This window comes from Notolepis coatsorum (genome assembly GCF_963971535.1).
Source record: "Notolepis coatsorum genome assembly, chromosome: 10".
NCBI classification, from domain to species: Eukaryota; Metazoa; Chordata; class Actinopteri; order Aulopiformes; family Paralepididae; genus Notolepis; species Notolepis coatsorum.
The window spans coordinates 71653339-71678589 of NC_140174.1; the positions used below are offsets into that span (position 1 = coordinate 71653339).

At 44.1% G+C, this 25251-nt stretch overlaps 1 protein-coding gene across 1 annotated transcript in view; it reads right to left on the reverse strand.

Moving 5' to 3' along the window:
* The window catches only part of LOC311236000 (MAGUK p55 subfamily member 3-like), a gene marked incomplete at both ends in the record, with an annotated part of 131125 nt that extends 108877 nt beyond the window's left edge, over nucleotides 1-22248 (reverse strand). The window contains 2 exons of the mRNA XM_084323566.1: nucleotides 21250-21368; nucleotides 22212-22248. Coding sequence (XP_084179692.1) covers nucleotides 21250-21368; nucleotides 22212-22248 — 156 coding nt within the window. The remainder of the gene's footprint in view (nucleotides 1-21249; nucleotides 21369-22211) is intronic.
* Between the last annotated feature and the right edge of the window lie 3003 nt (nucleotides 22249-25251).

The window sequence follows — 25251 nt, forward strand, 5'->3', positions numbered from 1 at the left end:
ATAGCTGCTGCATATACCCTCACCGTCGAGGCCGACAGTCTATCAAGGAGAGACTGAAGGTAAATAAGGACAGCATCCAGGGGGCAGGACACCGGGTCCCTGCCCCCCGCCTTACACCATTTACATTTACATTTACATTTAGTCATTTAGCTGACGCTTTTATCCAAAGCGACTTACAAGTTCTGTACGACAAGCCATCAGGAAGAGCACAACTCTATCAGCTGAGTAACAATGTTCATCAAAGTGTTGAGTGCTACAGTGTAGGTTAGTTTATTAGGACAAGTGCATGACAGTATGGTTAGTTAGGGTTAGATTTTTTTTTTTTTTTTTTAATTCAGATAATGGTTGAAGAAGTGCGTCTTTAGTCGACGGCGAAAGATTGGACGTGTTTCGGCTGTCCTAACTGGGGTGGGTAGTTCATTCCACCATTGTGGGGCAAGGACTGAGAATAGGCGACTTCTCTTTGATGACCCTCCCGGAGCTTGGATAGGAGTAGGTCTGAGGCGGCCAGAAGATGCAGAGCGTAGGGGTCTTGAGGGTGTGTAGTTAGAGACCATTGACCGGAGGTAGGCGGGAGCAGTTCCCTTTGCCGCACGGTATGCTAGGTCGAGGGCCTTGAAGCGGATTCGTGCAGCAATGGGGAGCCAGTGCAGGTCCCTAAGAAGTGGGGTGACATGGGCCGACTTCGGTAGGTTTGAGATCAGGCGGGCCGCTGCGTTCTGAATGAGTTGAAGAGGCTTAGTGGCAGTGGCCGGGAGGCCAGCGAGCAGTGCGTTGCAGTAGTCGAGGCGGGAGATGACTGTTGATTGGACGAGGAGTTGGGTGGCTTCTTTTGTCAGGAAGGGGCGTATCCTTCTGACGTTGCTCAGGAGGAATCGGCAGGTTCTGGTTGTCGCTGCGATGTGAGCAGAGAAGTTCAACTGGTCGTCGAGGACAACACCAAGGTTCTTGGCGGTCGGGGACGCGGTCACAGCTGCATTCTCGACTGTGATGGAAAGGTCGGTCAGGGGGGAGGATTTGGCCGGCAGGTGGAGCAATTCTGTTTTGCTTAGGTTCAGTTTGAGGTGGTTGGTCGTCATCCAGGCGGAGATGTCGGACAGACAGGCCGAGATCCGCTCAGAGACGTGGATATCTGAGGGAGGGAAGGAGAGGAAGAGTTGAGTATCGTCGGCATAACAGTGGTAGGAGAAGCCATGAGACGTGATAATGTTACCCAGTGATTTAGTGTAGAGGGAGAAGAGAAGGGGTCCTAAAACCGAGCCCTGGGGGACACCCGTCCGCAGGGGGCGGGTGGCCGACAGGGTCCCTCTCCATGACACTTGGTAGGAGCGGTCATTGAGGTATGATGACAACCATGTCAGCGCAGAGCCAGCCACTCCCATTCCTGCGAGGGCCGCGAGGAGGATCTGGTGGTTGACTGTGTCGAAGGCTGCAGATAGATCTAGGAGAATCAGGACAGAGGAGAGGCCTTTCGCTTTTGCTAAGTGAAGTGCCTCTGTGACCGCAATGAGGGCTGTCTCTGTGGAGTGACCAGTCCTGAAGCCTGACTGATTAGGGTCTAGGAGGTCATTCTGTAAGAGATAAGCAGTAAGTTGGTTGGATACAGCACGTTCAAGTGTTTTAGAAAGGAAGGAGAGAAGAGAGACAGGACGGTAGTTGCCTATGACGGTAGGGTTCAGGGATGGTTTTTTTATGAGGGGCGTGACTCTGGCTTGTTTTAGGGAGGTGGGGACCACCCCCGAGTTGAGTGAGGAGTTGATGGTTGCAGTTAGGAATGGGAGGATGTCTGGTGCTATGGTCTGGAGGAGTGGGGAAGGTAGCCGGTCCAGCTGGCATGTAGTCGGGCGGTTCGACGTTACCAGTGTCAGGGTCTCGGCTTCTGTAATGGGAGAGAAAGATGACAGAGTGAAGGATGAGGTTCTCGATTCAGCATTTGGAATGGGTGGGGGTTGGGAGAAGGAGCTGCGGATGTTCTCCACTTTTTCCTCAAAGAAGATCGCAAAGTCTTCGGCAGAGAAAGATGAGGGAGGGGGGGGTGGGGGGGGAGTGAGGAGGGAGGACATGGTAGCATGCAGTTTGCGAAGATTCTTGGCAGAGGCCTCGATCCTATGGTGAAAGAAAGAAGCTTTGGCATTAGTAATGGTTTTGGAGAATGTTAACAAGAGGTTGTGATATGTGTCGATGTCAGCAGTGAGGCGTGACTTTCTATACTTCCTTTCAGCTGCTCTCAGGACCTGTCTTTGTTCTCTCACTGGATCTGTCAGCCATGGACTGGGTGGGGAACGGCGGGCAGGTTTCTCAACGAGGGGACAGAGCTTGTCGAAGGAGGTTGCAAGGGCTGAGAGGAGGGTGGAGGTTGCCATCTCTGTGGAGAGAGCAGAGAAGGTGTCACTCAAAGGTAGAGTGGATAGTATGTCAGAGGAGAGGGTGGAGGGGGATAGGGAGGGCAGGTTGCGTCTGAGTGAGACGGTTTGAGTTGGGGTGAAGACCTTTCGGTTAAGCATGAGAGTTAGTGAGAAGGATATGAAGGAATGGTCAGATACATGTAGGGGAGTTACCGTGGTGTTAATGATGCTGGAGTTACGGGAAAATATGAGATCCAAGGAGTTGCCTGCTTTGTGGGTGGGAGGCATGGCAGTGGGAGTCAGGTCAAATGATTGTAGGAGGGAGACTACTATGACTGACTGAGATGAGTCAGGGAGGTTGAAGTCGCCCAATAGAAGGAGAGGGGTACCATCTTCCGGTAAGGAGCTTAGAAGCATGTCCAGCTCATCTGTGAAGTGATCGAGCGGACCTGGAGGGCGGTAGAGTGTAACAATGGTGAGATTGAAAGGATTAGAGACAGATACTGCATGATATTCAAAAGAGGAGAGTGACAGTGCTGGGAGGGGTGTTAAGTTTGTAGTCCATGAAGGAGATGTCATGAGGCCAGTGCCTCCACCCCGCCTGGAAGGTCGAGGTGTGTGAGTGAAGTTATAGTTTGTAGATAATGCTGCAGGTGTTGATGAGTTATTGGGGGTTATCCAGGTCTCAGTTAGAGCCAGGAGCTGCAGATTTTGACTATGGGCGTAGGCAGTAATGAAGTCAGCTTTCTTGACTGCTGATTGACAATTCCATAGGCCTCCCTGTACTGTGACAGGTGTATTAGTGGCTGTAAGAGGGTAGGATAGATTAGCCGGGTTGCTAGCAAACTGCCGTGGGTGGGTTGAGTCTGTTCTGGGGGAGCAGATTGTGGATATGAGACACATTGTGGTGTCAAGAGTGGCAGGGAGGAAGTAGAGAAATAGCAGAGTGGGAGGGAAAGGGAGATTTTTCAGAGTGGAGTGTAAGATAGGATTATGATGTACTTAGCACTGGGTGGATCCCTGGATTCCTCTGTGGATAACTCCAGGAAAACTCCTCTTTGTCCCTCTTCGTTTCTCGACGCTTCGCTGACGCTAAGCCAGCAGGCCTTTAAATCCCTATCACTAATTACTCTTGGAACATACGCCACTTACCCGCGTAAAGCGCGACAGTGGAGGGAGCATGCGCATTCCGGATGGTGTCAACCATAGGCGCCTGGCCTTAAGAGCACGCGGAGCAGCTGCTCTCCCACTATTGAACTTGGGGGAGCAAGGGTATGATCTTGCTCCACCACTTTTTGATCATATGAAAAATATGATATACCCCCCCCCCCCCCCAATATATAAATCTAACCATAACTACGTAATTTCAATCAAATTAATAATACGCAATGACACTTAACACATTGAGTGCCACTCACGAGATTTCTCGGGTTTTTAATAGTGACGTAGAATGCCACTCACGAGATTTCTCGGATTTTTATTTTTTTTTTGCGATCTGAAAAATGATTGCATCACCTGAGTATAGCCGAGGGGCGCCGGCGATCACTGTGGAAAAAAGCGCCCCCTGTCGTCTCCCAGATGACATAAGTGATTTTGGAATGGACTCAATGAAAATGAATGGGGAAAAAAATCCGGTACTCCACATTTTCCAGTTCACTGATCCAGCCGGGGTTACCAGAGTTCATTCTGGAGCCTCAGAGCCCCGCGGATCATGGAGTTCTACTGTATCGCGTTGGATCCATACACGTATCGATTTCTTCTAATGGTGATCAGGAATTGGAATATACCAGTTGGATACCATCTGATGTCAGGTAAGGACTCTATGTTATCAGTGGTAGGATAATCAGAGTAAGTTTGATGAAGTTATAAGCTGTTTTGTGAAATGTCTTCTTTCGGTTTCACTGTAAAAGTCTGTGAGGAAATCAACGGAGCGATTATCAGTGCGCGGCCGTAATGTGCTTGCGTGCACGTATAATATTGATCATCTAGCGTTTATTTGAAAACGATTCATAAAAAGGCAGACGAATATCAACGTTGTGGAATATTCCACTAAAAGACGATTTTCATAGAATGCTCCAGAATGAGCTGTTTTTTATATCAAAACGGGGGCTTTTCTAACTGCTCTGAAACGGAAACGATGCGATAAAAAAACAATCTGCCTTCACAGCACTGACTGGAAAATAGTCTTTGATAATGCGATGGGCAGATTAGACACATAGCCATAATTTAAAACATAGATTAGGCGATATTAACGTTAACATTGGCGCCGATGGTGGCATTCAAGCGGTAAAACGGAAAACCAGGCGTGGCGCTCAAAGTGTTAATAGCAAGTTTTTAAGTTTCCAAAGATTGCGACACCCCCCTGCCCGATATGGTTTGATCCAGTGCCTCAAACAGAGTGGAGCCCGGCCGGCTCACACTCCAGTCTGCACAGCGCGCCTCTGCCTGCAGCCTCCAGGTACACAGGCAGGCAGCGTGATTCGTGAACACTAGTTTAGGCACAACAAGTTACAGTCAACAACAGCAGGATTTTCCACTAAGTAAGTTCAGTTGTTCAAACAAACTATTATGTTAGACATGTCTTTACTGTCGAGTGGTAGAACATCTACCACGCAATACAATAAAAGTGTTTCACGGTCCGAAATGCCATCTGGGCCCTGTTCCCCGTACCTGGTTCAACTAAGTCGATCAAGATGTCATTATCCAGATTCAGTTAACCCGATGTTTGAAGCCGGGACTTTCCTGTTCCTCGAAGGTGGATTCAGTCTCGTTAACTCAACCCAGACTTGAGACCCAGGATAAGTGCGCGCGGCCGCTCCAGTTGAAAAGCCAGCACGTATCGATAGCAGAGATCCTGATTCTCTAGCGGCATTGATTGATTAATTGATTTAAAACTTTATTAACATATTGCAGTACGGCTCAATCGCTTCGCCGACAAGTTAAATGCGTTATCTATAGGCAAATTTTAAGTCCCTCATTACCTCAATCAATCAGATTATATTTCTTTAAACTTGCCTGCTGGATTGAATAATCAAATGAGATCTTGCTAGCGAAAATAATTAGTTAAACTGTTATACAGAATAAGGATACGGCTCTCTTACCCATTGATTGATGTAAGGTCGATCTTTTACTTATCTCCACTGTGGTGTAACGGGTTCTTCTTTTGACTTTCACGCAGACGACCGGGGTTCGAAACCTAGTCTTTCCCTTCTTTTTGCGATGTAGGAATAATTCAATTTGGTGCACGTTGAGAGCTATATAAATAATGACATCCTCAATGCATGTAGATTTATAATATTTTAACTTAAAACTACGCTACTTTGGCATATAATCATTAATATTATATTCCAAAAAATTATATTGGAAACACGGGGTTTCGAACACCGGTCGCGGGTTGCCAGGATTGAGCACTACCGCTGCGCCACTGTGCCAGATGGGATAAATTCATTATTTATACATTAATGAACGAGAGACCCGTGTTTAGAATATCCTTTATTTTGAATGAAGTTTTATCTCTTTATGCTCATTCATTAATGTGACGTCAACGGCTCATTCAATTTCTCAAATCCGTCAAACAGCGCATCTCATCAGACATCTTAATCCCAGTTACAATTAAAATAACCACATAATGTGTACATCGCACCGAGCGAGCGCCACGGTATATAACGTGCATTATTTAGGACAAAGTGAATTTAGTATCAGCATTTTGGGTCTATTTTACATTTCAAAAGACCCCTCTGGAAGAATGGAGCACAAAAACGTAATTCAGAATGGTATAACGCAGATCCTAGACTGTGGGAATAATTTCAGGTCACTTCTTTGCGGGGGCGTGGCGATGGTTCATCCGGCTAACTTGAACTTAAACCCTGCTTTCGACCAGGCTCAAACTTTTGGATCTGTTGTCATAGTGATTTGGACAATCCAGGTTCGGGGAACCGGAAAGTCCGGCTTAAGTCAGACTTCACCGAAAGTTATCCGGCTAACTCAGTTATCCAGGTACGGGGAACGGGGCCCTGGTCATACCGTAAGTCCGTAACTAATAAATAATAATAATATAACGTTGGCGTTAGCCGCTAGCTAACGTTGTCATATTATCTAGAATAATGGTGTCAGCTGGATGCTGTTGACTTTGTTTGACTCCTCTCTCCTCTCTCTCCTCTCCCTCCTCTCTTATCTCTCCTCTGCTCTCTCTCTCCTCTCCCCTCTCTCTCCTCTCTTATCTCTGCTCTCTCTTCTCTCCTCTCTCTCTCCTATCTCTCTATCTCTCCTCTCCCCTTTCTCTCCTCTCTTATCTCTCTCCTCTGCTCTCTCTCTCCTCTCCCCTCTCTCTCCTCTCTTATCTCTGCTCTCTCCTCTCTTCTCTCCTCTCTCTCTCCTCTCTCTCTCCTATCTCTCCTCTGCTCTCTCTGTCTCATATCTCCTCTCTCTCTCTCTGCTCTCTCTCTCCTCTCTCTCCCTCCCTCTCTCTTATCTCTCTATCTCTCCTCTGCTCTCTCTCATCTCTCCTCTCTCTCTCCTCTGCTCTCTCTCTCCTCTCTTATCTCCCCTCTGCTCTCTCTTCTCTCTCCTCTCATATGCCCTCATCCTCCTTCACCTCTTGTGTTTTCCCTCCTTCATCTCTGTTCTCCATCTCTATTCTCCTCCATCTCTGTTCTCCATCTCTGTTCTCCTCCATCTCTGTTCTCCTCCATCTCTGTTCTCTGTTCTCCTCCATCTCTGTCCTCCTCTGTTCTCCTACATCCCTGTTCTCTGTTCTCCTCCATCTCTGTTCTCTGTTCTCCTCCATCTCTGTTCTCTGTTCAGTGTGTGAATTATGTTAATCCCACAATTACTCAACTGCACTCAATATTTAAATACCAATGCTAGTCTAAATAAATGTAGACAGACAATGTACGCATTAAAATATAATAATAATAATAATAATAATAATAATAATAATAATAATAATAATAATAATAATAATAATAATAATAATAATAATAATAATAATAATAATAATAATAATGCAATAAAAGTCTGAAAATGAAGGGATTATGTCCATGAGTGTCAGTTTTAGAAATGAAGGCCTGCCCCTTATATAACAAGTCTCTCTAATAAAGGCCTGGTGCTCTTTGCAGCTGAGGTAAATAGAAGACCTATATTTGAGGATTTACGGTAAATCAAGATTTTCAATTATCTTAAGGTACAATACCTGAAATGAAAATGTGTGTGTGTGTGTGTGTGTCCAGCCAACCAGGTACCATGGCAGAAAAAAGAAAAAATACAGACATCAGAGCATTTTTCAGTACACCAAAACGCAAAGTAAGAACCCTAGTAGCCTAATAGCTCAAAGACTTAAAGGGCGGGCTCCACAAATAATGGATTGCACAGTGTTAATTGCACCCTTACTTACAATTCATTATGAATTGTAAGTGGGGGACCCTGATGTAAACAAGACAAAAGTCTTTCTCTGGTCTGCATTCCCTTAACAATTGTGTGTATTGAGCCGTACTATATTGTACCCATTCTGCAATATGTTAATAACATTTTTAATCAATCAATAACAGATTGCAGAATGGGTACAGTACAGTACGGCTCAATACACACAATTGTTAAGGGGATGCAGACCAGAGAAAGACTTTCGTCTTGTTTACATCAGGGTCCCCCATTTTCAATTCATAATGAATTGTAAGTAAGGGTGCAATAGAAATGTTTCATAATGATGTTCAGTGTATTCATAAGTGTATTGCTCTCCTTAATGTAGAATGATATGGTGACTGTACAGACTCAGGAAGGAGAGAAAGAGACCCAAGAGTTACAGGTAATGGAAATATCAGACAGCTTAAAGTGTAGGATAACATAACAAATTAAGACACAAATACTTGGATTATATATCCCCCCCTCTCTCCCTTTCTTTACAGATTAGCATAAAGATTGTGTATTCAAACCGGTTCAGTGTATTCATAAGTGTATTGCTCTCCTTAATGTAGAATGATATGGTGACTGTGCAGACTCAGGGAGGAGGCAGAGAAGGAGAGAAAGAGACCCAAGAGTCACAGGTAATGGAAATATCAGACAGCAGTGTAGGATAACATCCCTAGTCAAAAAAATGCTATAGGAATCTCTATATGTTTTTGGAACCCTATAGGAATCCTTTAGGATCCCATAGGATTTTGAGACACTTCTATAAGAATCCTATAGGATTCTTATGGGTTTGGTTCCTAAAACGTATACAGATTCTTATAGGATTCCTATAGCATTTTCCGACTAGGGATAACAAATTAAGCAACAAATACTTGGATCATATGTTCTTTTAACAAGTGTTTTAGTGTGCAGGCGCTTCCAGTTCGAACCTCACTGTCAGAAAAGCAGAAAACATTTTTATGATATTCTTTTTCTAGTTATTCTTGAAAAGAGAATCACACATTCCATTATTCTATCTTAATGGATAGTAAAAAACTAAAACAAATCAGAAGTCATGTCTTTTCTAATCACCAGAGATGTTTAAAAGAAATAGGAAAGGGTTGGATTCTAACCCAAAATCCTGTGTAAGGCTTCTTGTAGTACGATGTAAAAGAAATAACAATAGAGCAAGGCTTCTTCTCTGCATTTTGAGAATGAAAACAACTTGGCAAAAGGCTTTGTTCATTTCTGAGTCCCACTCAAGCCATGGATGGTCATTGAACCATGAACCTTTGAACCAAACTGTAGTCTCTTGTATTGCGTTGCAACCCAAACATCTACCATTGAGGCACCTCAAGTGAGTTTTGTTTTTAATTTGTTTCCACCTTTAGGAAAGGTCAGATGTCGATTTGCGTAGGAAACCGAATCAGCCCAACATTCAGTTCCCTAAGTCAGCCTTTGGATCAACTCAGAGGTCCTTCAAATACTCTTGGTTCAAAGACCATCCATGGCTTGAGTGGGACTCAGAAGTGAACAAAGCCTTTTGCCATAGCTGCAGAATGGCTGAAAAGCTGAAATAGTTTTCATTCTCAAAATGCAGAGAAGAAGCCTTCACTTCCCAAGGTGTTGGTAACTGGAGTAAGGCCACTATCAAATTCAAAACCCATGAGAAATCATATGCTCATAGGGAGGCAGAGATGAAATTCAGCAGTTACTTGTCCTCCTCATCTGTGCTTCACAAAATCCAAACAAAAGCAAACAAAGAATGTGAAAAAGCCAGAACTGCACTGCTGAAGATCTTGGAGTCGTTCCGTTTTCTTGTGAGACAGGGCATTGCAATCAGGGGTTGCACCGATGATCAGAGCAATCTAGTCCAGCTTCTGAAAGTACGTGCGACTGACTCGGAAGAGCTTGCCGAGTGGCTTATCCGCAAGGAAAAATGGCTTGGACATGAGGTCCAAAATGAAATGCTAGAAATGTTAGGTCATCCCTGCCTGTGTGCGATTGCAGAAGAAGTGAATTCCAACAAATTCTTCTCTTTGATTGTTGACGAAACCTCTGACATTAGTAACAAGGAGCAAGTCACACTCATTCTTCGTCATGTGAGTGAGCATTTTGAAGTCTACGAAGATTTCCTTGGTCTGTACAACACAGATCAGACCGATGCTGCCACGTTGACAAAAATCATCAAGGACGTCCTGCTTCGCCTCAACATACCCCTGGAGAACTGCAGAGGCCAGTGCTATGATGGAGCCAGTGCTATGTCAGGCCGGTTCTCCGGTGTTCAGGCAAGGATAAAAGAGGAGCAGCCAAATGCCTTCTTTGTGCACTGTTCGTCTCACATTCTTAATCTCGTCCTGCAGGATGCAACACGAGATGTCCAATTAGTGCGGAACACTATCGACTTGGTCCAGGATTTGGTCAACTTTGTCCGGGACTCACCAAAGCGGTTGGCAGGTTTCCAGAAGCTCCAACACAGAGATCAGGCTGCACTGCGGCCACTGTGCCCGACAAGATGGACAATGCGTACTTCGTCCATCAGAAGTGTCCTTGAAAATTTGGAACCTCTGCATGAAGCATTGGTTAAGATCTCCGAAACTGATAGGGGGAAGGCTGGAAGCAAGGCATCCGGTCTCGCAAAACAACTCAAATCATTTGAGTTTTTATTTGGCTTGCTGATTTGTGAGAAAGTGTTCTCAAAGGCCGAGATGGTCAGCAAGGTTTTGCAGGGCAAAACTATCACAATATCCAAAGCCAAGGAAACCACAGACTGCCTCAAAGAAAACATGCTGCGCATGCAGTCAGATTCATGCTTTGCAGATCTGTGGCAGGAGTGTGTAGAACAGGCAGGAGGTCTAGATGTCGATATCCCTAGCCTACCAAGAACCAAAAGGCCACCAAGAAGGCTAATCAGGGAGGATGATGAGGAAGCAGAGGATCCAACCGTCCTCACAGTAAAACAAATGTACAGAGAAAAGCACTGGGAACCTCTGCTTTCCAAAATGACAAAAACCCTGGAGGAGCGGTTCCACACGCTGGACACCTCTGTGGTTTCCTGTGTGGAGAGGCTACTTGTTGACAGTATCAGGGCGGAAAAGGGCTCTTCCAAAGACCTCGATACTGTGGTGGAGCACTACTCCTCTGACGTTGATGTCAACAAGCTAAAAGTGCAGCTGAGCATGCTCCCTGACCTAGTGTCAGTGGAGCCGACATCATCCAATGACCTGGTGTTGAAATTGGCAATCACTGCAATCAAAAAGTTAGGTGAGGCTGCCCGCCTCTTCAGCGAGGTTCGGACCCTCCTGAAGATCATTCTGGTCCTGCCAAGCTCCTCTGCCTTAGCAGAAAGGTCATTTTCAGGGTTACGGCGACTGAAAACGTATCTGAGAAACACAATGACCCAGGCAAGACTCAACCACCTTCTTGTCCTCCATGTCCAACAGCAACAGGCCGATAACCTTGACCTGTATGCCATAGCTAAACAATTTGCAGCCCGCTCCGCCAAGCGGCAGAACACATTTGGAGAGTTCCCAAAAAAATAAGACAACTGCTTGTTACGTTCCACCAGGTCCTGCCTCACAGCCCCCACCTTTCCATGGACTTCCTCTCGTCATTGCCCCTTGTATTATGTCTGCTCAAACTGTCTGTCTTTGTGAGTGCTCTCACCATATTGCTGTCTATTCCAGTGTACCTGTTGCCCCTTGTTCTCTCTTGTCAAGTCAAGTAAAGTCAAGTCAAGAGTTTTATTTGTCACAGCATACAAGTATACAATGAAATGCGGGTGTTCTTGCCCGCAACGATGTGCAATACAGTGGTACAACATATAATAGAATCCAATAAAAAACAACATTGTGCAATAAACAGGTAACAAGTAGGTAACATGGTGGGACATCTCGGTATCTGTACATAGTTATTTACATAGCATGTAGGACATGCTAGATCCTTTGGTAGTGCAATACACTGTTACTGTTGCTGTGCTATTTTTAAAGTGACCTTTCCTTTTTGGCCATAAGTGTGGGCGTGTGCGGCATGAGTGTGTGCCTGCTCATGTTAAGGTGGCTGCTAGTGTGCGAGCATTCTAATCCTCCCCGCAGTTATAGCTTGCGACTGAGTCAAGATCTCTATAACACCAAAAACATGCAAAATGTTTTCAGCGTCGGCTGGTCCTGTAGCCCCACTACCCGACGCTAATGTGGACAGAAAAACAGTCAGCTGAGCCACAACACTGGCCGCCGCTAAATTCCATCCTGCAGCAGTATAGCTCTCATCAGTCCATACTGCCACCCACCGGGCCGACTCGCTCTCAAGCATCGGCTTCCGGGTGGGACACCGTCCAACCCCGCCGGGGCACAGGATCAATGCTACCTGGCTACTTAGCCACGGCACACCCGCCCTGCACCCTGTTGTCAACCCATTTACCCGTAAAAAGGGTAAATAGGACTCAGCAAAACCCCCCACATTAGCTACCGACTGACCTTCATCAATGAACCGGTTAAGAGGAGGGAAAAGCGGCAACATCCCACGGCGGGGAACATTAGAACAGTGACCCAGCATTTCAGCATTAGCGTTAGCATTAGTGTTAGCAGCGCACTCCAGGATCGCTTGGAAACCGTCCACTTCAGGGGAACGTTCACCAAAACATCCCGCCCCTGGCGCCGACACACAACTCGGTTGTGTAACAAAACAACCAGCATTACTAACACTAGCATCAATGCCTGATGACACAGGGCCTACCTCGCACGCTGTCCCTCGATCTGCTGCCACAAGACGAGGAAACATCAGAATAGACCCGACGTGTCGTTGGAACATGCCCCGAAGATTCCAGGGGAAAGCAAATCTCCGATAAGCACTCAATATTACGCAATTTCTCTAAACTTTTCATGTCAACTAGTTGCATAGGGTGCACGCATCCGCTATGATGGAAACGAAAATAGAGGAAGAGTGAGTGGTGACCACGCCTAGTACTATATAGTACGTCACTAGGGCGGGGCCTGGCAGGTGCTGGGTGTATTTGTTTTTTTATTCGTTGATGGAGTACACTAGGTACATGAGATGAGGTATATCTCGGTATGGCGTAAGAGCGGGACGCGATGCCAGTACGACTATATAACAACAATTCCCAACGTAAAGACTGCAACCTTTGTGCCGTTCCTGCACCAAAAACGAGTTTAACTAGTTATAGCCCGCCAATCGAATTCTGCCAACAACGAGTAAACTCGTTATTGGATCGTTATTTCTTTTATTCGCTATTTCCTTTAATAATTCATCCTGCTATGGACTGTGTTGCACTCTGTCTGAGACCGCAACGGTGCGATACCGCCGCCTAACGCCTTGTGCCTTGCTTTGGTGGTAAACGTGGGACACACTACCACGACCAGTATTTGGAATGGCGATCAGATAATTGGATTATTCTTTTTGCAGCAAGTGACAGTGTTTTGAAGGAGTATACTGTAAACTGTACACACATTTCCTTTGATGCTGTGTTGCGGGGACCTATTTAGGGGCTAATATCTTCTGTTTGGTGGGGGATTAGGACGGAATTATGCAATCTGGCATTAGAAAATGGAATCCAGACATAAACTTGTCCATCAATAATCCAATGAGAAGATGAAGACAACATGCAATCCATGAACAACGCAGGGTAAAATACAAATGTTTAAAACTCAGAAAGTTAGAACCGTGATGACCACAGTCCCCATGTGATGCTCTCACCTTGCAATTCTGAGAGAAGTTTAGAGACTGATTCATTGATTGATTGAAAACTTTATTAACAGATTGCAGAATGGGTACAATACAGTACGGCTCAATACAAACAACTGCTAAGAGGATGCAGACCAGAAAAAGTATTTCGTCTTTTCTAGGTGCTCTTTGAGAGCGGTTTTGAAGGAGGGTAGGGATTCACATTATTTTACAGCTGTGGGTAGGGCGTTCCACATTATTGTGGCATAATTGCGAAACGTGTTTAGTCCCTTGTTTGAGCCGAATCTGGGTTGACATGATTTGTGGAACTCCCTCTGGTGTTGTGGTCGTGGTATTCACTGACCTTTGGAAAGTATTTCGACATGTACATGGGTACCTTAGTGGTGTAGTGTATCTTGTAGACCAGGCCCATTGCAAGTTGCTGTACTCTGTCGTCTACTCTAAGCCATCCTAGGTTGTCTAAATGGGCAGGGGTAAGGTGGGTTTTAGGAGTAAGGCCAAGCAGTAGTCTGACCAGTTTGTTTTGTGATGTTTGTAGCCTTGTTTTCAGGGCCTTTGCGGTGCTTTGGTACCATGCGGCGCAAGCATAGTCGTAGTACCCTTGAATGAGTGCTCCTGTTAGAGTCTTCAAGGTATTCTTGTTTACCAGAGAGGGGATCCGGTACAAGAATCTTGTTCGTTGGTTGACTTTTTTGATTACATTGGTTGCCATTTTGTCACAGGAAAGTTTTGCCTCTAGGATGGAACCCAGACGGTGCAGATGCATGCAAAGTCAATGAACGGAGGTGAACAGAGCAAGACAGACGCAACTTCCTTGATGCATGAACTGAGGGGAGCAGGTACTCACTTAATTAGCTCCGGTATCCTACTGTAACACATTTCTACACATCAGAGACACAACTTGACTGGACTCAGAGATGGGCCTACATGCAGTAGAGTCAAAATCCGAATCCAGATTTTGATAAAAGATTATGCTGATTTTATTAGACCCTACCCATTGCCAGGACAACACCGGGGGCACAAGATTAGGGGCGACAGTGGCTCGGGAGGTAGAGCAGTCGTCTGGTAATCCAAAGGTTCCCGGTTCGATTCCAGCTCCTCCCAGGCAGCGTGTCGAAGTGTCCTTGAGCAAGACACTTAACCACTAATTGCTCCCGATGAGCAGGTTGGCACCTTGCATGGTTGCCTCCGCTGTCGGTGTGTGAATGTGTGAGTGAATGGGTAAAATTTGAGGAACAAATTGTAAAGCGCTTTGGATAAAAGCGATATATAAATGCAGCCATTTTACCATTTACAAGATTCATAGTGGCAGATCGGGCCAACAGCAGAGCAGTCATGTTGTGCGCAATTGGAGAAGGGATATGTGTTAAGTGCGCCCACACAACCCTGTCATCGATAAGTGAGCTCACATTAAGCAAAATACTTAGCAGCATTACTCATACAAATGTATTAATAGCCAACACAATTTAGAGGATTTAGCCCATAGGCCCATAAATCACCTACTCTATGATGAATTGGTATAAAATAAAGAAAGACAGGTTGAAAAGCCTAAAGATTAGATGAGCTTGCTGTCCCACGTCGAGTAGCCTATTGGGATTAGCAGCCTGTGAACCCCTTAATTAACGTTCCGACGGCCCCCGGGCCATCAGCCTGCGCACGTCACAACACACTTTTACAGCCATCTGTCGGCATCACGCTGTGTTATTGCCTCTCAACCAACACATCGGTTGAAAGCTAATATGGCCACCGTTTGATTGACACACCGCTTGACAGGGTTTGATTCCCGCTTGGGAACCATGTTTCCATGATGCCAGGTACTCAGGTGGGGTATCTCCCAGGCCTGTCTGTGTGGAGTTTGCATGTTCTCCCCGTACTCGCAAGGGTTTCCCCCCCGATAAGATAAACCCAATGGAAAAACATGCACAACAGATCGCTAACGCTGTGGCGTCCTTGACGAAGACGGACAGGAGCACTTGGATTGGTCCCCGGGGCGCGGCTCACATTGACGCCTTATCTGCTCCCGGCTGCCCATGGGGGGAAGGACAACGGGATGGGAAAAGTGCAGAGAGACATTTCATCGGCGACTCAGTGCATGTGTGTGTGTGTTCCTGTGGGTCGCCCATCTCGCGTGTGTGTGTTAAAACTGCATGACAAATAAAGACTTCTAGTCTAACCAATTATAATTATATTACGTGCTTCCAATCTCGGGTTATAAAACCAAACAGCCAACGAGCGTCAGTTTAAAAAAAGAAGTTACCACCTCTGGTTTCCCCTCTCAATGACCGGACAAATCACCACTGACGCTGAAAGTAATTGACAGATTGTGTAGCCAATGAAATTCTGAAAAGAATGACATATTACTTAAGTTGACTTTCTGAGACAGAGAAGCGGTAAAAGCGTACTGTACACAAGAGAATGAAGGTGTGCCTGTCTCTCCAGGGGGCTAATCTGTTGTTGATCTGTTGTTGTGTGAGAAGTGGGTGAGAAGGGGTGGGGGTGGTGTATGTGAAAGAGATTCGTGGGGGAGGGGGAGAGGGGACTATGGTAGTGTGACTCCTCTCAATTTTTTTTTGGAAAAACGCCTAAACATACCATTACACAATTTCTTTGTGATATTGTTATCAACTTTGGACATGTTCTAGGTAAGACCAGCTATTCACTTTTATTTTAGTGTGTTCAAACCTCTGTAACTCTATGACAATAGCACTCAGAAAATTCAGAGTGTTTCCTTTCAAAAGAGGCCAGCCTTGTGCATCTGCTACAAATGGTTCCAGAATAGTGTCCAATTTACTTTCAGTATGCAATCGACAGGTGTTTTATGCCAAATTTGCAGGACTGTTAAGAGGTTAATGACCAGCTGATTATAATCCCATGCAAATCTGCCATGTTTATCATTTGTAAGGTACAGATTTCAGCGCAATTTACCTACTGTATTTTGACCCCCTGGTAACATGAATTGACGTGAATGCACATCCCAGTCATTTCAGGCAGAAAACTGGCTTTGCAGGAGCCAGTCAATAAATGTTTTGCTTGAGGCAGTGCACTCGTTATTAATTATTCAGAGGTTATTTTGACATTATTAGCCACAAGACATGTTACTCAAATTGCACATCATAACGGGTAAAATCCAGGAGCATGTGAAGTCCAATATCAGCAGAGCACACAAAGAAATTTAGGAGCACAGTGAAACATTTTCAAGTAACACAGAATTTATTAACAAATTATATTATATATTATACTGTGCATGCGTGCATGTGCATACTAAGGAACAAACATCTGTGCAATAGCACATACCACCAAAATCGCACATTGGCCCTTGCCTACTAGACGCAAAGGATATCGGTTGTCAAGCTGCTTTTTCATGTTGTAGTGTTGTCACGATACCAAAATTTTTACTTCGATACATATAGGAAAGGTAATGGAATATATTATTAGATGACAGAACATGGACAATTATTTATACAATTCTTTAATTCATTATAATTTAAATGCTATTGAAACATAAATAATCAAAAATAATAAAATGATTCTGTTACAGCTGCTGAGCTATCAATATCTTCCTTTTGAATGAAATAGGTTTGAGAGAGAGAGACTCCTCTGAGCATTCCCAGGGATAGCTTACAGTAGTTAGCGTTAGCAGGTTAGCTTAGTTAAGAGTTAGCAGCAGTGGCGTCGTTAGCCCTGGGCTTCCGGGGCTTTAGCCCCGGATGTTTTTCTCCTAGCCCCGGACCTAAAAAAAAAAAAAAAAAAAAAAAAAAATTACATTTTTTTACATTTTTTTTTTTTTATGTCAGCATCCCCATTGACTGTGCTGAATGTTTGTTAGTGTTTGGTATTTTTTTAGTAAGTAGTTTTCATTTGATCCTATCATTCTTTCATTCACCGATTTGTGGACTTGAAGATGTGCACTTTAACACAGCAGCACCTGGAGCCATCCATACCCATGTCCAGTGTCCACTGACAAAGACATGCTCATGATACTGTGATAAACTATAATAAGCTTTAATCGAACCCTGGTTCATTTCCTCGGATAGTCCGGTTGGTTTGGGGTGGTGTGAAAGCTCATTCACTCTTGCAAGTGAACCCTGCTACGGTTCATTTGAGATGTGAATGCAAAGCGGACCAAAGGCAGGAAAAGACCCAAAAATCGAATATTTTTTTTATGAGAAGACTGAAACATAATTATAATGAAACACACAATAGTTTTTTTTCGATTGCTTAAGCATGATTTTGAAAACGGGGCCCGGTGTTTCAAAACACACAATTAGCACAACCACACACACAATTATCAGAACACCTCAGATCCTTTGCTAAATTAAACACTTGTCAAAACCATACACTAATTTATAAAAACTACATTTTGTTACCATATGAAACACACGTTTCATATGACTCAATTCTGTTTGAACCAGTTACACACACTGCTGTGCTTAACCTAAAACACATTTAGCAATTCTACTTCTCAGTGATTAGAGTACTGTAAGTGAAGTACGCAGAGAATGTGCAAATATACAATAAATTCACCAAACACTACACAAGACCAATGCTGTAGAGTAGACTGATGAAAATATAATTTATGTATCTACATATACCCAAATCAATGATGCAGACTGCTAAAAAAAACATTTTCTCTCCATATACCCAAATCAATGATGCAGACTGATGAAAATATAAATGTTCTCTCCATATAACCAAATCAGTCAACATTTCAACATGGAGAATCACAACAAAACATGTCCCAGTTTTCATGCTACTATGTGCATAACACTGTAAGCTCAGCAAATATCAGACAAACATAAAATACTGTATCCAGTACAGGTTAAAATGTAAATAGAGTACAGAAAATACTAGACATTTTCTCTTTGCCTATGGATCTGGCAAGATAATTTTTTGTTGTGATTCTCCATGTTGACATGTTGACTGATTTGGGAAAATGGGAGAAAATGTATATTTTCATCAGTCTGCATCATTGGTTGTCTTGTGTAGTGTTTGGTGAATGTATTGTATATTTTCACGTTCTCTGTGTACAGTACTTCACTCTCTTTCCATTTTGGTTGAAGACAGGTGAACTCACCTGCTGCATTTTTATAGTGCTTAAACCTGATTGGTGTATCTACAATTAAGCAATGGTGTGTTTGTGCATCTGATGGCTGTGTTTAACCAATTGGCTCATATGTGTGGTAATTTGACATTCTGTGTCTAATGTAATGGAAGTGTGTTTAGTGTTTTGCAAATCACTGTGTATTGTTTTGCAAAAAGTGTGAGGCTGACATTGTGCTTATAGGGGTGCAAATCTGGGCCTACGTTTTGCTCCTTGAGTGTAAGGTTTTGATAATTGTGTAATACTTTTGATTTGAGTGTTTATGCAATTGAAGAAAACTGTAAAGACTAGAGATGAACTGTTTATTTCTTTTGTACATAGGCTGTGCATAATGTTTGTTTGTTTGTTTATTTGCTTATGTGTATGATTCTTAACTGTTTTTATTTTGTTATTGGTGTATATGTGTGTATGTATGTACAGTATATGTATATATATTATATATATATGTATATATATGTGTATATATGTATATTTGTACTCCTGTTGGGGCCTCTTGGACCAGATCAATGTTTTATCTGGCAAAATAAAGGTTAAATAAATAAATAAGAAACTGATGATTTGGTCCTGTTAACTTTGAATTTTCTATGGGAACTGCCCAGATCCCTCTCATGGACATGGACCTCACTTTGAGAACCTCTAATGATTCGAGTTCTTCAGTATTCATCTCTAATTACTCTAAAATTGCGTATGTCTGTGTGGAGCCCCCCTCCACCCCCCCGGGCTGAAGCCCCCAATGTTTTCTAACCCTAAAAACGCCCCTGGTTAGCAGCTAACATTAGTTAAGGTTTTTAGTGCGACGTGGGTATACTATACAGGAATGGCGAGGATGCAATGCATGTTAGACCATTGGATCCGTTGCTCGCAGAGTTTTCTTTGCACATAGAAACAGTGTGACTCGCGAGATGAGTTGTGACAGAGCTGTCGAACACAGGGCTGAATAGCTAGAAAAAAATCTAATAAAATTGAATGATTTTTCCGGTTCGCACAAATCTATTTCTAGGGGCAAATGCGAGTGAAATGCTCGCACTGTAAAGCCCTGATCAGGATACCTTGGTAAAATCAAATCCTGTTGGAATGTGCCTTAGTAAAAGAGATTGGGGAGTAATTCTCAATTTCAGAAGGGCCCCAAGTAAAGTCCTGTGTGAATAATAGCCTGTTCTGGTGACTCCATTTCGCTCGACCACAATAACAACAATGAATGAACTCGCTCAAAAGAGTTCTGGGTCACTTGGCATGGCATTTCTATTGGCTGCTATTTCTTTTTTTTGCTTTTCTCACTTACTCCCATCCCCTAATGTAGTCGTTATGCCAATTCCCCCCTGGTCGTTGTACTGCCCTACTGTCTGTCTGGGGAGGGTGTAGATTACCACATGCTGCCCCATTGTCGGTCTAGGGAAGGTGTATGTAGACCATCACACATCCACAGTATTACTGATACACTCAGGTCCCTCACACACACACTCAAAGCATGGCTGGTAGAAAAATCTGGTCTGTGACCATTAGCGAGTCACGTCGCAGTCCAGCTGCCCAACCCCTGTATGCTTGCCCACTAGCCTGACTGTCCTGATTGTGTATATGTGTGCCTGCCTATACAGTGCTTGTTCATGTGTGGACTTTGATTTGTTCCTGTACACAATGTTTTAAACACAATGTTTATAGATGCATGAATGCCTAGTGAGTGAATGTACAGAATGTTTAAAATAGTTTTTATATTCGTTTTTAATGTCCTTCGATTTTTCTGTTTCTTTTCTGGCTTTAACATCTAGCCCAGGGACTACAACTGAAAACTAGCAACCCTGCTAACGTTGGCATATTTACAGTTTAAAATCTTTACTCATTTATAAATGTATAACTGTTGATTGATATGCACTGTCCTTGATCAAATAAACAGAGTAAAAAAAAACTATACTACACTGTCGGTCTGAGGAGGGTGTAGACTACCACATGCTGCCCTACTGTCAGTATGAGGAGGGTGAAGACTACCACATGCTGCCCTACTGTCAGTCTGAGGAGGGTGTAGACTACCACATGCTGCTCTGCTGTCAGTCTGAGGAGGGTGTAGACTACCACATGCTGCCCTACTGTCAGTCTGAGGAGGGTGTAGACTACCACATGCTGCCCTACTGTCAGTCTGAGGAGGGTGTAGACTACCACATGCTGCCCTACTGTCAGTCTGAGGAGGGTGTAGACTACCACATGCTCCCGTAGCTCACCGCATATCTCGGCGCTATCTCTGCGTCTGGGAAAACCGTGCTCGTCACGGATCTGGGGGACACGAGTTCGATTCCCGGACCCGCCGTCATTTCTCAGAATGTCTTCCCCTGCTCTACATCCCATTTCAACCTGTTTCTGTCGGTCATGCTTGACCAGAAAAGCGATAAACGCTAAAAAATAAAGTTTAAAAAAAAAAAAGACCCAGTGCCTCATCCGTAGCTAACACTGTATCGCATTGTCGCAGGACCTTAGCATGTCTTTTACCATGCATTTAAAAAAAAAAAACTTTATGTACATTATACCTGTTATACCTTGTATTATTGCACAATCGCTGCGGGCATGACCACCCGCCTTTCACTGTATGCCGTCTTGTATGCCGTGACAAATAAAACTCTTGACTTGACTTGACTATCAAGACTAACTACAGGAAATGTTTTGATTTGGTTTTGATATTGGGATATTGGGAGCATGCAGACAGCCTGCTCTGGGCTCATGTTACTACTGTACCTTCATCAAATAGACGAGGCTCTTCTCACTGAAGACATCTTTGAGGAAACCCAAGTCTTCTTTATGGTTGGCGTCAGGGTGGAGCTGAGAGGTGAGCAGGGCCAGAGTCTCGTGCAGACCTATGATCACACAAACCACTCAGTCTGAAAGGTCATACATCACCCTGTCAGCACTCAGTCTGAAAGGTAATACATCATCCAGCCAGCACTCAGTCCAGAAGGTAATACATCATCCAGCCATCACTCAGTCTGAAAGGCAATACATCATGCAGCACTGGTCAGACACATTCAGTCTGGAAGGTAATACCTGATCCAGCCAGTACTGGTCAGATATACTCAGTCTGGAAGGTAATACATCATGCAGCACTGGTCAGATATACTCAGTCTGGAAGGCAATACATCATGTAGCACTGGTCAGATATACTCAGTCTGGAAGGCAATACATCATGTAGCACTGGTCAGATATACTCAGTCTGGAAGGCAATACATCATGCAGCACTGGTCAGATATATTCAGTCTGGAAGGTAATACCTGATCCAGCCAGCACTGGTCAGACATACTCAGTCTGTGATTCCAAGGCCCTAGTGGTTCCAGGGCCCTAGTGGTTCCAGGGCCCTAGTGGTTCCAAGGCCCTAGTGGTTCCAGGGCCCTAGTGGTTCCAAGGCCCTAGTGATTCCAGGGCCCTAGTGATTCCAGGGCCTTAGTTTAAAGCAAAGGTAAGCCCATGGTAACCTTCCTATATTTGTTTGTGAGTTCCTTTTTAAGCTCACTGCATACATCATTTGTAGTTTTGCTATATATATGCACTCTGAGTGTGTCATTTCACGTACAATCCTCACCATTCATACACAGGCGATCCAGATGCCAGAGCATTAAGTATGCATGATTGATGTTGTACATTATGCATCAAAAACATATATAATGCATCAGCGCTGAAACAAGCGTTGGCCTCAGCATCTGTACCTGTGCTTGTGGAGACGATGGGCATGGCTTCAATCATTTAGAGGAGGCCGGAGGGGCCAGCTGGGAACAGGGGCGACCAAGAGGAACAAAGATGGCTGCTCCTCTCCCCCTCCCTTGGTTACAGGCAAGCTGTGAAATGAAAGACAACAAGGAATGAGTATGTTTGATAAACTCGATATAGGCTACAGTATGCTTGGAAAAAAGCTGGATGTTAATTTCTACTGTACTGTATGTGAATCCTTACAGAAATGAGGCACCGATATCACATGTTATGATATCACATGTTATGACATGCACCTCCAGTGTGTTATTGGAACATGTCACGTGACTTTGCGTTCCTCCATGTAGCAGAGTTGGAGAGGTCTGTTAAACTCACTCAGAAATGCACTTCCACCAAATCAAGGATGCGATTTTAGATTTGGCTTAAATCATGAATGCCTCTGATTTCCATGCGGTCGAGCCCAGGACACGTGGTTCAAACGCACAGGTTGAAGTACAGGTTTCAGCTCATGAGAGAAAACGGAGATCCTTGCTAGCATGAATGAAACCTGTAACATTCACATGAGCCACATTAGTGCGGTGGCTTAGCACCAGATTTGAGAAGGATGTGGATGCGCCGAACATAGAAGATCAATTTTGGTGTCAAACTATACATTTTCTGGGTCAATAAATGTGTTAATGCTATGAAGAATGTCACCAGATGAATATTTGTACCATTCTAACAACATATTTACATAATTTTTTACTTGTTTAACACATTGGCGACCACGGTTTGCAGTGTAATATGGTTCTGGACGACCAGGGTTTGTCAACATTTTTATTTTTATTTTTTTTTTTGATATACTTTCTAACAGCTATATATATACTTTATAGTATTGCTATCTGTCCATTCTCATTGTCACTTGAGTGCATAAGCCGTGCCTTCATAATGGCTTAAAGAAAATAAAAATCCATCTGTTGGTTGTCATTTTATAGCGTCGTGAATATAAGCGTTATCGCAGTTTTCGTCTCGTCTTTTTTCTGGGGAGCTAGATATGAGGCTAAAGGCTAGTAACATTATATCAAACGCCATTTCTGTTGTATATATACGAATGAAATAAAACAAACTGCGTAGCATCCGGACTATTACAGAGCATCTATGGATGAAATGGGGGCGGTGGGGGACACCGATCAGTATTATTGATTAGCAATATAGTGTGCGTTCAAGTAGCCATTTTCACTGATCGATCGTTTGCGTGTTACTACAATGTCCAATCCGGCTGTAATTTGGGTGAATAGTATCCTACCGTCAGCCCATGTGATCGCCGGCAGCATTTCGTCATTATTCATCGGAATCTGGTAGATCGATATGTCCATTGGCTGATCATAAATCCCATTATTCCAGGCTGAAATCTGCGTTCCATAACGTGATCAAAGATGTAGGATGTTCGGCTGGGATCCAGGCTCATATGAAACGCCCACAGACAATAATTTTTTTTTCCCATTCGGCCTCAATGATACTGCAGTGGAGCGATGGCGCCGGTATTGCATGTTTCGGAAATCAAATATGCGGGTAGATCCTGCAAGTCGATCGGGGACGTTAATACCGTTATTAATATGGAATAAAATAATAATGGGTGGAATCGAAACACGAGTTAACTCGTGGCTGGTCCTTAAAGTGTTAACAGTCAGACATGCATGAATCGAATTTTATTAGGATCACTTGTTACATTTATTATTATTATCATAACTCTTTAGACCGTATAGGCGTATTTAACTGTTATGGAGATATTTTCGCGGGTCTTGTGCAGAATGTTCAGAATGTTTCATAAAAATTCCCGCGGTATACTGGCCAGCTCTCAGTGCGCGTCTCGGGACAGCTGTCGTGGCTTAGCGCAGCCAGAGGACAGCGCAATAAGGGACATGTTTAAAAAGGCAAAACATAATATAACAGGTAAGTCAAGTGTCATTAGTTTAGTTATCAAAGGTGGAATCTCTGGACATAAGCAATAGGGATGGGTACCGTTCACATTTGAACCGATACGGTACCGGTACCTGTGAATCGATACCGGTACCCAACGGTACCCTTTTTCGGTACTTTAGTCTCTAAAAATGTAATCTACCTATCTCAGTCGTAAAAAAAAAAATCCAAACTTCAAATAACTACACTTTTGACAGTTTTCGGCTTGCCATTGCCTTGACTGCTTTGTTGTTGAATCAAGTCAAATCCTAGGCAAGCGTATTGTAGAGGAGCCAAAGGGGGTGTGAGGTGATGAAGAAGGAGGTCGCGGATCGGAGAGTGAGAAGGGAGGGTAAGTTGTCGTATGCTGAGGCGGTTAGCAGGGTGGGACAGGGCAGCCAAGAAAGGGTGCAGGGGGTTGAAGGAGGGCGTTTGGCAGAGAGGGTAGAGCAGGAGGAAAGAGAGAGGGGAAGGGAGGAGAAATTAGGTATTGTGGCCTTCGTGGCAGGGGTAGTTACTGGTATGGCAGAGGCTAAGGGTAGAACAGCGATGGTGAAGATGATTGTTAGGATAGCGGTTCAACATCTGGGAATGGAAGGTCTGGACTGGGAGGTGGTGCTTAGGGAATTGGCTGAGGGGGCTGCGAGGGACAAAGCAGCCCAGAAAAAGATTGCAGGGGGCAAGGAGGGTCCCGCGGAGGAGGGCTCAGACAGGAAGTAGCAGCGTTAGCTGCACTCCAATGGACAATGTAGTTGATGACGGGGTCCAGTAGAAGAAGAAGAAGAAGAAGGTGAAGTAGAAGAAGACGAAGAGCCCATAAAAAGAATTGCGGAGGGCAGTAATACGCCACGATGCGTCTACACTGCCGGAAATTCAAATAAGAAGAAGAAGAAGAGAGCGGCAGTGCGGAAATAGGCTGTCTATTGCCATTCTCTAAGACAAACGCTAACCTTAACCAGCTCCTTAACAGCGCCTAAACTTAACCTTTCTAACCTTAACCAACTCCGAAACAATGCCTAACCTTAACCTTAACCATGCCTAACCTTAACCTTAACCATAGAAAGAATATTGCCATTCTCTAAGACAAACTCTAACCTTAAC